Source organism: Camelus bactrianus, chromosome 6 (assembly GCF_048773025.1).
Source record: "Camelus bactrianus isolate YW-2024 breed Bactrian camel chromosome 6, ASM4877302v1, whole genome shotgun sequence".
NCBI classification, from domain to species: domain Eukaryota; kingdom Metazoa; phylum Chordata; class Mammalia; order Artiodactyla; family Camelidae; genus Camelus; species Camelus bactrianus.
Window position 1 is genome coordinate 75,563,230 of NC_133544.1, and position 13,284 is coordinate 75,576,513.

The window sequence follows — 13,284 nt, forward strand, 5'->3', positions numbered from 1 at the left end:
AAGCCAACCATGGAATGGGGAAATACCCTTCAAAACAAATTTAAAAAAGGAATGACAGACCACCAGCCTCCAACTAACACCCCAAGCCAGGTGTATGTATGTACAGAACTTACACTTACAAGTACTTATTTAATTGGGAATTAAAGGAAATCTCTCTCTGAAAATGACTAAGATGGGGCTCTTTACTGTGTACACAGTTAAGTTAGAGAGAGCTGGCTTGATTAAACATCTTTTCAGAATTCTGACCTTAAAGAAACATTTGGCGGCCAATTGAATAGACTGGGACTCTAAGCAATCTTTGGCTGACTGTGTCAACTCTCAAGGGCTTTTGTCATCTTAACCTTCATTGTATAAGCCTGGTATTAAAGCTAGCTTAAGCTTGTTGGTTTAATCAATACAGACATGTCTTACTTTTATTGTACCTAGGTTTACTGAGGATCGATAAGTTCATGTTATTTCTATTGCAGAGCTTATCAGCAGTAAAAAAAAAACTTAGTATGATGTTTTCATAAGTTATAAAATAAAGGTAAATTAGATAAGAGTTTTCATGTGAACTCTTTAAGAATAATTATGTTTTGGGTCTATCTAAAATAGTTTCTCCAGATTTTTGCTAACTTGAGTTTTGCTAAGTTAAATGATGGAAATTCATTGAATATCCAGGTCATTTCAAATAAGATAAAATACTGGAACATTAATTGCTAAACAGGTCTAAATTTACCTACCTTTGTCTCCTTATAAGAAGGAAACTAAAGATGTTTGAATTTATTAGACATAAGATTTCCATGTTAAGGAAAGAAATTACACTATGACTTTCTGTCCCTAGAGGTTATGGAAGATTCCAGTCAGGAAATGCTGATATGAAAAACAGTTCACAATTACTTGCTGCTTGTCAGTTTTTGCTAGAGATTAAGGTTTTATGGGTTAAAAATTATAATATGTAATTAAAGCTACTAAAAATAACAAGGGAAACATTTTAGTATGCAAGGAGAGTAGTATGGGTGTTTCCAGCGAAACATGAGGAATGGAAATACATTTTGTCAAGGGGGAAAAGAGTGATTATGTCCTAGAACTGGTTGTTTCTGGATGTAAAATAAGGGACAAACTAACACGGATACAGAAAGTTGTGGAAGATTTGTAGAAATGGAGCCCTGAAAAAGTTTTGTGCATGATCAGGCTGGGATTAGATGAAATTTAATTAGGTAAATGGATTTTGTTATTAAAAGTCGGCTGGTGCAGGACTGGATTCTGGTTTCTCTCTGTTAAGAGAACAAAGTTTTCTTGGAATACTGCTTTTGATAGCAGGTTGTGTGAATTTTTTTATCTCTGAGTAATCTGTATTTGATTTTGAAATATTTTGTCACATTGGTTAGGTTGAATAAGTATTGTTTCACAGTGACCAACGATCCTAACTGACCAACTTTTTGATATTTTTGACCAACTCCCCAAATATTAAATTCTAACTGAAGTTTTTTGACCTCTAGCTAACTCTGGGGTGTTTCAAAGAAATCTTGAGGCATCTCTGAAAGTAATGTTTAACTAATTACTTGAGAAGCATTGTCCAGTGATTGGAGAAGAACTTTAGGTTGTGTAGTATAGGTAAATGTCATAATATAGATATCCCAGAATTTATATGGAATTCCTAAAAATCTGATGTGTCGTGGTATAATGTTATCAGTCATAATTCTAGTTATTATTTTAAATATTGTATGCCACAGAAATACCCACGTTTCTTGTTGTGAACGAAAAATATTGTAAACCGTTATCAGTAAACAAAGAGTGCTGAAGCCATCAAGTCATCAGCCGCTGCCGCAGTGAAGACAAGCCTGCAGCCCGGCCTCTGCAGCCACTCACAATGGTGCTGAGGGGACTCAGAATAAGAAAGGACAAGATACTGGCCCTAGTTAGCTAGGTGCTTGTCAAAGGAATGAATTCAGTGAGCTGAAATGTTTGCTTCCTCCCATACATAGAAAAGCACTAAATTCTTTAACTTGAGATGCCTGCTTTTCTTTAGATAACAACTTAATCTTTTATTGTTCCAATTACCTGGTCTTTGTTGTAAAGCTCCTATATAGTCTAACTCCTCCCCTACCTCTTCGGAGCAGTCCCTCAGAGCGACCTGAGAGGCTCAAGTCCTCCCACCAAATAAAACCTAACTCTCAACTTTTTAGGCCGCGCGTTTATTTTAGTCGACATTGTCAATTATATTCTAATTATATTCTAATCAGATCTTTAACATGCCATTTTAAGCCTTTTGTCATTTATAAACAGTCATTGTTTTTACTCTGGAAGCTTTTATAAAATGAAGATCTTCAAGAAGATTCATAAAAAGGGCTTTTTGACAAATTAAGTTTCTGATAACTTTTAGATCATAATGTTACCCAAAAAACTGAGTTCACCTCTTGGCTGCAGGTGTTGAACCAAAAAATACAACCAAGCCAAAGATTAGGAGAAGGAAAGATTTATTCCTTGCAGCAAGTAAGGAGAACACTGGGGATCTGTCCCAAAGCAGTGCCTCCCCAGTAGCAAAACTGGGGAAGTTTTAAGCTAAGGGTACATGTATATTCATGAGGGGGCTTGAGCAGAGGAGAATTCAGCATAGAATTGGGGCAAAGGTTAACAGAGTTCAAGCTGTAGTTGACTGAAGTCAGATAAGGTCAACATCATTGTTCCATCCTCCACCTGGATGGGAGCCTTAGTTCTTGCAAAACTCAAAGATGTGTATCAGATTGTTATGTACATTCCCTCAGGACGAACTAGGACTATGTTTTATCCCTGCATTATAGTTTCTTGGCTGCTTTTCCTTTGTTCCTGTATATTCCCTCACATCCCTTAAAGTCATTTATTGCTGAGACCTGTTCAAGGGCAAGCATTGTCGCCAGCCGTAGATCACAAAATGGCTTCTCTTATATCAAGAAAGCCATACCTGATACTCTTTGTCTGGGGACCCCTTACCCTATCTGCTTACAGTATCACTAAACTGGGTAAGAAATTACAAAACCCTAATGAAAAACCTGATGACTTCATCCAGATCAATAATAGTTAATTACATGGGACCGAATGAACTGATAAATATGATGTACAATGTTATGACTTTTTTTCTGAAATATACTGACTTTTAATCTTTGCTTTCCAAGAAAAGCATTTCTCTTACAGTAGCTATGACCTACAACAGGTTGTAAACAAAGATGAAACATTTACCTTTTTCTCTCTATCCTATCCCTCCAGAATTTGGCTTCTCCTGTGGACTTGATGGTTTATTGTGACCAGATTACAACCAGTTACACTAATCATTGTTTTAATTTATTCTCTTTGTTTTCAAATTGTTTATGCTTTGTGCCTCTCTCTGCTGTACTGTGACCTTATTAGTGTTACTAGCTATATTACTTATATCTTGTCTATTTTATATTATTTATTGTCTCTCACATTACCCAATGTGTAACCAAGCCTCCGACAAAATTAATGATGGCTAAACATCTTGAGGCAGTTGATCATATACATAACTGTACATAGAATAATTGTAATAGTGCAACCCTACATATGGGAAGAAGCAACAAGGGGCAACGCTTCCTGGATCATAGTAGACTAGTAAGAGAGGAGATCCAGATAATTTTATATTATCAACAGGGCCTAATAAAAAAAAAAATCACGCATTGAGTGGCTTATCGACAGAATTTTCTCCTCATCTAGAAATGAGCTTTCTCAGCATGGTGGGACAAAATTGGTCATGAAGTGCCTCCCAAATGTTGGTTGAATTTATGACCAAGAGGAGGTGCTGTTTACAAGGCATGTCACCAGCCACTTTAGTAAACAAAGGATGTTGAGTCCATCAAGCCATCACCCACTGCAGTTTCTTATTACTAGGCTATGGTCCTTCTGGGGTCTCAATAGAATGTCTCATGTGTTTGTCATCTTCACTGGAGCTTGAAACTTATGTTTGTCTCTCCAGCATTGCACACAGTTGCTGAAATCTCTGCTCAGGCCTTTAAGCACTTGAGCTACTGTTTTTCACTGAGCATCTTGGTGTATTGTTTTGAATATGTAAAACTTTTGAGTTTGCCAATGACTTGGAAATTTGGCTGCAGGTTTTTAGGCTCCTTCATGGTTCTCTTCTTTTTATGATTTTTTTTTTTTTTGCCTTCAAAAGGACTACTTGAATATTATTTCTCTGCATTGTGGTTTGAAAAATAAAATGTCCTCAGAAAAAAAGCTAGGATGAATGTGGAACTCAACCCTTGTGCTTCTCTTCTCTGAAGGATCATAGACGTTCAAGTCCTGCCTCCATTGGTTGCTCTGCAGTGCTTTCAAAATGTTGATTTATATATTTGTCTATCTAGTCTTTTTAGTTGTTTTTAGTGGGAGGGTTAGTTAAATGCAAGCTACATTATTAAGACCACAACTGGAAGTTTTGGTATTCTCTCTCGTTCTGCTTGCTTCCACTAGTAATCAAAGGAGAGGTAAAAGCAGAAAGAATAAAATCAGATCTTATTTATACCCTACTTATTTCCCAGAGGGGTTTGTGGCAGGCTGCCTGGTTTTCTGGGAGTAACCCCCAGACTTCAGGAGAGCTATAAGACCAAGCTTCCATGGCAATGACCAGAGCTAGCCTCTAATCCTGGCTCTCCCCTAACCAGCTGTATGACTTTAGACAAACTGCCCATCTTTTTTGAATCTAATTTTCTTTGCACCTAAAATAGCATTGGTAGTTCACTTGCTTACAGAAATGTTATGAAGATGAGCAGTGAAAGTATAGGAGAATCTTCTGAAAGACTGTAAAAGGCTGCAGAAACAGAAGCATCTCTTCCTTTTTATCCCACAGCCCAGAAATAGCACAGAATCTGGATTGAGGATCCCAGGATATGGGTTTGACTTAGCTACTAACTAGCTGTTGACTCTGGGTAAATCATTTCATTCTTCCTCATCTGTACTTTAAGAGAGTTTAACTATAAGTGATAATACAAAAAGGAAACATTTAAACAATGAAGCCCAAGCCTGTGAGCCAGCAGTTAATTGATGGGAGGTACCAGCCTGATTAATTATCTTCCTCTTGGCAGGTGGGTGTTTTTCGTAGTACCTGCATCGAAAGGAAACTTGGATCCCCTGGAAATATGAGATGAGTGCTGTACCCAGCATTTAGAAGATGAACATGTATTTTTACACCTTCTATAGAAAAAAGAAAGAGAGAAGAGAGAGGACAAGAGAAGAGAGATGTGATGACTGGCATCGTTTCACCTGGACTGAACAGCAAGTTCTGTACCTATAACTATGCCTGGCTCCAGAACTGGCAGTTATCTAAGGTAAAAATGAAACTCAGAGATAAAGTGTGAGCCATGATGAGTAAGAGAGACTTCATAGTCATGTTGAGATTGTAGTCATATGTCCCCTTGAAAATATCTTTTTCCTGAGTTACTGTAAGAACTTAACAATAGTAGTTTATAACTGTAAGTTCATCTACTGTTTTCCAGATTCCTTTTCTATATTAAATTACTTAATTTTCAGAATAATCTTGTGAGATAGCATTAGGCAATTAGGCAGGGCAGGAATTATGGAAGGGGCCCAGGGAGGCAAAATGCGTTGCTCTAGGTTGCAGAATATAACACACATTTACTTTGCTAGGGCTTTTGTGGTGTGTGTGTGTGTGTGTGTGCGCACGTGCATGAAGCTAGGACAATAGAGATACGTTTTCCTATTCTGGTGATTGCTATCATCATCTACATAGCCAATAATCTAAGCCAGAATTCTGTGTGTGTTGTCTGTTTTTGTTTTTTCCACTTATTTTACAAATATTTATTGATTGCCTAATATTGTGGCAGGCATTTGAGTCGGGGGATACAGTGATGAACAAGACAGAGAGCCTGGGCTTGAGGCAATCAGGGTGTAGCGGGAGACAAGTCAACGTTTAGAATACTGTGTGTTCTGTAGACGTCTGCAAGAGCGTGTTGCAGTAGAAGTGCGGAGCAAGAGTCTTAAGTCTCGTCTGGAAGGGGTCCTAGAAAGCTTCATGGAAGAGGGTGGCTTTGCAACACAGACTTGAAGGCGGTGTAGGGATTTGCTCGGTAAACAGGGGCAGGGTGTTAGAGACAGGAGGAGGGGCAGATACAAGCATAGTCACACAGGGACAAGGGAACATTGGGTATTTAGGGAACATGCAGCTCAGTATTACTGGCAGGTAAGAGAAGGCAGAAACTAGACCATTTTGAACAATTTTGAAGAATTAACTTCCCCCTTTCATTTATTCTCTCATGCCCAATCAATCGCCACCTCCTGTAGATTTGTTTCCTTCTCTCCATCTACTGCTTTGTTAGAGCCTCACCATGTCTGACCTGGACCACTGCTTTTGTCTCCTGACTGGTCTCCCTGTTCCCAGTGTGCATCCTCCCACTCCGTCCTCATCCTGTCTCCCCATTTGGTTCCAAAAAACCCCAAATGTTTAGCCTGGCTTACAGAGCCCACCACCATCTGGTACTTGATTGCATCTCTAGACTTGTTTCTTGATAAACCACCCCCATCCCATTCACATTTCCCCCCTCCATTCCTTAACTGATTTCTTACTTTATTTTGTCCCTCCTTCATTAGTTTCTCAAAATTTCCCTCTATTTATTAGCTAAGTTTTACAACCTCCTTAGCACGTCAGGGAAGGCTTCACCTCTGTACCTTTGTTTGAGTTTCTCCCTCTGGTAGTATATCTTTCTCCTTCCCCATCAGTGATCCTCTACTTATCTTTCAAGACTTTCCACACTCAGGGCCAACATTACCAGCTTTGTGAAGCCTTTTGGACACATCTGTCTTTCCTCACTGATTTTTTAAGTTCCATCATGGCAGGGACAATATCCCATTCATCTGGATGTTCTCAGCACCCAAATCAGTGCCTGGGTGATCGTGAATACTTAATAAATACTTGTTAAGTGGATTAATAAAGACTTTCTAGCAGTCGTTTAGAATTGAATCACGTACAGTCCTGCATTCTGTTGTTTTCTAGGAACTGTCCTTCCAGTACAAAGTGAGGGTAAGTTTTCTGAGTGCAGAGACTTTTCTCTTATTTTTCTTTTACATACTCCCCCCATGCCTAGTTCAGTGCTGAGCAGTGCTTCTGCTGATGAGCCTGTGAGGAATCCCTGCAGAATTCTTCAACCTGACCTTGCAAAATAGTCTTTAAAACATATAAATATTTAACTTGAGAGCTGCACTCCTCCTCTACAGGGAAGGGCAGGCACAGCAAAGGAGGGCCCAAGGCAAAATGAGCCAATCAGGACACCCCTGTCCCTCATTCCCAGCCCCTCCCTTCAGATTCATGGTCTCTTGGAGCTAAGTTCTTCTTTTTGTCTTTCACTGAGGCACCGGAAGGAATCCTACAAACTGGAGTAAGTAAGGGTGTTGAGGGAGGGCAGGAACCTGATTTGTTAAGTATCTTAACTGATCATATTTAGACCAAATTCAAGTAGTTGTGTGCCTGTATAGGAAGGCCCCAATTTATATAACAAAAGTTGTCTGTTTATGTGTGTTTAATCAAAGTATGATTTAAATGGTTGAAGAGATCACAGTTAAACAAAAAAACCCCCCACTATTCCATAGGCAAGGAAAATTTCTACAAAGTAAAGAAATGTCTAAGATGAAACTAAATTATAAATTTGAATGTTTGTCTGCTAGGGTTGCTTATAGTGAGGGTCAAGTGTTTGCTTATTTTCTTGATTCTATCATTTTGTGCTAAAACTTTTTTTATATGGGATAATTAACATTCATACCGATTATTCTAAATGAAGGCTTCTTTTATTTATCTAATAAGGAGCTCTCTTAGATGCTCCAAAAACATTTTCTGTATTACATTAAGGTCAGGAGGAAGCTGAAAGCCTGTTAATCTTTATTTTCTCAGCAATATGTTGGGGTCTGTGGTCTTCCCAGCCCTCTTCCTCCCTTTCTGTTTTCTTCTTACTTAACACAGCTCAGTGGGGCCTCCTGGTGTCTAAACGGAGTAGTTGGCCTCCGATCCTTCCTTTAGGGGCCCGAAAAATGTCCTTTTTAGTCCAGGTCCTGGGGCCCAGTCCAGGTCCTGGGGCCCCAGTGATGCATTCAATGTCCCTCCCTTCATTTCTCTTCTATCTTATTTCCCCTTCCTTAGCTATTCACAATAGGAAGTAGAAGTCTGTATTCTTTGTTTATTATTTTAGAATTTTGTTTCCAATTGTCTCAATTCTCAGTTTGTGAAGAAATCAACTAAATCTCTAAATATTTTTAGTTTTGGTTTTCCTCTGGGTAACTGGCCCTAAAATTTCTCCCCAGCCCCACATTATAGAACAACTAACTAATCTTTCAGCTTTGGCCCTGAATTTGTTTTTTCAGTTGAGGAGAACAGGTGATGGAGAAAACAAATGGAAGAGAAGCCATTGCTGTGTCCACAGTGGAGACTGGCATAGAGAATCCAGGGCTGGAGCTCACGGTAACTCACCAGTTTAGTTTCTGCACAGCTTTGTGGGCTACTGAATGGCCTCACATAGGATCTTTGGCTGCTCATAATCCCCATCACCCAGCAGGGCCTTCTGACTGACCTTAACTCTACCTGTGCTTACAGGAAGAAGGAGTAAGTTCTGAGGGAACTAGGAGGACCGAAGAGCAAGGACACAGCCTTGGGGATGGGTTGGAGTCCTCCACTCAAAAGAGGTATGGGTGTTCTGGAATTGGTTTATTTAGGAAGGGCCTAGGTAGGCTAGTGTGGTCAGTGGACTCAGAAGAGGTCAAACTTGCCCTGTTCTCAGGAGCTTGTGATCTTATTGTGGAGATAAGGTACTCACAGCCACCTGGTATTACCATATGTATATATCTATTTTTATGTAACTAATTGTTATATGAACCTGTGCCATAAGTAATGAGTTCAGTGATATCAGCGTTGGTTGGACTGACAACAAAAATAACAATGGGGATAACAACGGCTAACATTTATTGAGTATTTACTATTGTGCAGCATGCTTTATGTAATTAATTCATTTAACTTTCACAACAACAGGTTAGGTACTAATTTTAGACCTTTTCAATTAGAAAATCAAGTCTTAGAAATTAGCCTACCCGTATCATTTTTTTAAAAAAGCTCTTCTGGAATACTCAGATTTGGGGATTAGGAGAAAGAGAAATCAGAAATAAAAAAAAGATAGAGAAAGACCCACCATGAGAGATGATAGAGACAATTAAAAAGTAAAGTCTTAGAAGTTAAAAGAGAAGAAAGTGTCAGGAATGAAGGTGCAGTCAACCCACAATGTTCTGGGTAACAGGAATCAAGGGAGGAGTGAGAAAAATCTTTGATTTTGGTCATGAATATAGTCCCAGAATTAATGTCTATAGAAGCTGTTTGGGTAAAAGAGATTAAATGGAAGCCGTGCTCCATGGTGTGGAAAAGGGTGTGGGGATTTATTTTAAAAGTGCAGAAGTCATACACTGAGAGACTTAGAAGAGGATATTGAATGGTTTCTAAAGGGAATATGTGAATATATGTTTTCTTCTGTTTAAGAATTAACTCAGTAACTACATAGCAAAAAAAAAGCTTAAATATTTAAATTCTGTTATCTTTTCCAGAACTTCACTTCTATATACAAATTGATATATATATATCAGTTTGTCTGTATGAATATGGACATTATTATTTTGTATTTTTGTTTTTCCACTTATTTTATATATCACATTTCTAAGAATTGACAGTAAGCTTTCTGTAAATGTTTCATGCTTTCATAGTATTTCATACCTTGGTTAGCAGTAGAGTGGGTGATGTGAATTCTAGAGTCAGACTTCTTAGGTCTATATCTGAACTCTGCCCAGTGGTGTGCTGGTAAATGTTTAGGAGTTGACTCTCCAAGAGTAGCTTTGTCATGAATATTGGTTCATATATTTGCTCACCTTAGTAAGACCCTGGGTTGGCAGACTTTTTTGTAAAGGACTTGATAGTAAGTATTTCAGGTTTTATGGGCTGTAGGGTCTCTGCCGCAACTGCTCAACTCTACTGTTTGAGTGAGAAAGCAGCTACAGATAATACTACACAAATGGGCGTTGCTGTGTTCTAATAAAACTTTATTTGTAAAAACAAAGTGGGATGGACTGGCTCATAGGCCATAGTTTGCCGATTCTTCATCTAGACAAAATAATAAATCAAGCTTTGATTTGTATCACTTGCCTGTAGTATAAATACTCTCATTATGGCTGATTTCAAGCTACTGATGGTATGTCACTGAATGAGGAGTTGGGGAGAGATGTGCAGTGGCACATTATATAAGATTTTTCACCATACACACCCAAGAGAGAACCTCAGAAGCTTAGATAACAGTAAAATGTAGCAAAATAATTAGGAAGTGATGAGTTTTGAGTATTTATTATCCTTGATTCTAATGTAATTTATTTAATTTTATTTAATGAAATTTTCCGTAATGGTTTGCACAATTCCTGATGATGTAGCAATCAGCTCTCCCCAGTTGCTATAAGCCGGCTTCCTTCCACTGCTGACTCTGTCACTTACCGGATATTAGGCAAGTTACTTATCCTCTCTGAGCCTCAGTTTTTATCCTGTAAAGCAAGAATGTTAGTACTTAGCTGAAAGGACCTTGATATATTTTGTCAGATTGTTGTTGGCACCTTAAACTGTGTAACTCTGATGTATAACTGTGTCCAGTTCCCTCATATCTCACTAACTTTATATTTTCTCACATGAAAAATTTGTTACATAGATATAAAATCATGCTTTAAAGTTATAATTTGCATTTCTTTAAATCCTAGTAAAGCTACACATTTTCCCCATTTGATTTACCTTATGTATTTCTGTGTGTGATTTTCTTTCCTTCTTTCATCAACTACAGTAGAATCTGAATTTTGAAACTTATTTTATTTCTGCTGAGCTATTCAAATAGCATCCATATAGATTTCTTGTTTCCAATGTTCCCCACATGCTGCCAACCTACCTTATGTAGATTCTACTAGAACTACCTAAAGCATGAATCTGAACTCCCTTGTTGAGAAACCTCTATCATTCCCCACTGGCTCCTGAACAGAATCCAGCTCCACAGCCTGCCATTCAAGTCTTTCCCACTCCTCCTGCCCCGCAACCATGATTTGTACTTAACTTGATTTTCCAACATTAACTCTTAAAATTTCCTTTCCAGTGCTCCCCTATGCTCTATTTACAGTCAATCATCAATTGCTCCTTTCATTTCCTGCCTCTGTGTCACGCTTTCCATCAATCCTGAGTGAAATGTCTTTTCACGTTAGGTCTTTCTGCCACATGCAACATATCTTTTAAGGCCCAACTCAAGAGCATGTTCATGATATCATCATGAATGGTGGTCCTCCTCAGCCTTGCTGGCCCCATTCCAAAGAGGCCCCTTCTTCCTCAAAACTTCCATAACATTCTATTTGATCCTCTCTAATAGCACTTAAAGCTTTTGACACTGTGTTACAGGCTTATATGTACATTGCAGGATTCGTGTCTATTCCATCCTTTTATCTCCTATAGCACCTGATAGAATGCTCTACCCATAGTATACATGCAAGAATTCCATAATATGCAGAATTCAGTAGATACACTTTTGGAGTAGAATCAACATGATTTGGTAATTAAGGCCAGCCATTCTCAGGAAACACACTCAGACCCCTGTCTTTATCTTATCTTCTCTTACTTCTGATCTTCTGTTCCTTGGGATATCCTTAACCTGATCTTCAGTGCAAATTGATTTTAGCTTCTCTTTCTTTTCATTACTTTCTGAACTTAGCCATTTCTATAGAGCAATTCAGCAAAACACAAACATTTTAGTGAGGATTCTTTCTGTTGTTAGAATTTTAAAAGTTTGGTAGTGGTGAGGGGTGTTTGTTATTAAGAAGTAGTGAACTTGAGCACATTTGATGGTTGAAAGAAGGAGCCAGGAGAGTCAGAGGAAGAGAAGGAATGGATGATGGAAGGGGATAGAGATAGTGAGATAAATAATTGTCAGATAAGCCCTTAGGAGTTGTCAGGAAGTGGAATTGAGATCAAGAGTTGGAGGATTTGCCTTGGTAGTGGGAAGGCCAGTTTTTCCTAAAATGTTAGGAAGGAGGCTGGAAAGCTGTTGGATCAGAGGCATGCTAAAAGGTCTAGGGCCAGAGAGGTTGAATTTCCATAAAATAGAGAATATACTTGCTGAAAGGAAACTAGGCTTCTTGAGAGCATATCTCTTCCCCTCATCCCCACATACCTTCAGCTCTATGTCCCCCACCCTGAGTGGTAGAGGTGAGTGATGTTAGGGTCCTGGGGCTGGCTTAGCAGGGAAGCATCTTGTCCTAAGTTCAAGTCTGGCTGGGGAAGGGGCAGCAGACCTGCGAAAGGGCTCTTCTGCCCTGGAGGAGAAGAGTCGTGCACTTTTTCCCAGTTTGTCTTCTAAATACGATTTCTTCTGGTTTTTGACTCCAGAAATGAAGAGTTGGGTCATATTAAAATTTACATTTACATGAACGGTTTTTTTATTCAAGCTAATTACTGGGAAAAAGGATAAAGATCATGTACAAGATCAATGTTGCCTTAAACCTTGCTGAATTTCAGCTATACATTCTGTTCAGATAGGCCTAGACTTCTTGTAGAGACCAGTTAAGTCATCATAACTTATAACAATTAAGTGGAACTTTGGCCCCAAACTGGACTGCCTGAACCTTCTTCAGTGGTTGACACTTCACCTCATTATGTGTGGACTCACCAGTGTATTTCCCTTTAGTAGTTGCTTTAAGAAAAATTTCTTTTCTCAAATTCTCAATCCCACTTTTTCTACCCATTCCAATTTCCACTGATAATTGGTATATAGTCCAATATTGTTCCTTTCTAAGAAGGGTAAGTATTTTGTGACTAACACCCTCATTCATCATGGCAAAATCACTTATAATATTATCTTAGAATTTGCTTTGTCTTTGTCCTCTTTTTTTCTCCCTTTCTCTCAGAAAAAGAACAGTCTTCCTCATGCTTTTTTAAGCCAGTCTGCCAGTCTCTGCTTTTTAATTGAGGTATTTAGGCCATTTGCATTTAATGATTTAAATCTACCATCTTGCTATTTATTTGTTTCTATTTGTCTCCACTGTCCTTTTTTTCTCCAACATATCAAATTTATTTCTCCCACTGTTAATTAATTTTCCTAGTCATCCATTAAGAATAGGTTGTCTTTTCAGTGGTTACCAAATATTACATTTCTCTCATCAATTATAGTTACCCCATGCCTCCAATTTTATGAAAATTTTCTTAACAATATAATTTAGGATTTGGGAAACATTTATTATTTCATTTGTCACTCTTAGTTCCAC

General features: G+C 38.4%; 1 protein-coding gene across 9 annotated transcripts in view; it reads left to right on the top strand.

Annotated features, from left to right (window-relative positions):
- Window positions 1-13,284, top strand: part of SLC28A2 (solute carrier family 28 member 2) — a 57,781-nt gene that overhangs the window by 23,771 nt on the left and 20,726 nt on the right. For 4 of the 9 annotated variants that reach the window (XM_045524266.2, XM_045524263.2, XM_045524264.2 and 1 more), the window contains 2 exons: window positions 5,052-5,294; window positions 8,564-8,652. In XM_045524266.2, coding sequence (XP_045380222.2) covers window positions 5,211-5,294; window positions 8,564-8,652 — 173 coding nt within the window. In that variant the 5' untranslated portion in view covers window positions 5,052-5,210. Of the gene's footprint in view, window positions 1-4,640; window positions 4,896-5,051; window positions 5,295-5,315; window positions 5,335-5,418; window positions 7,359-8,334; window positions 8,432-8,563; window positions 8,653-13,284 lie in introns of those variants that run through there. The other 5 variants (XM_045524269.2, XM_074366042.1, XM_074366043.1 and 2 more) reach the window with 5 other exon arrangements.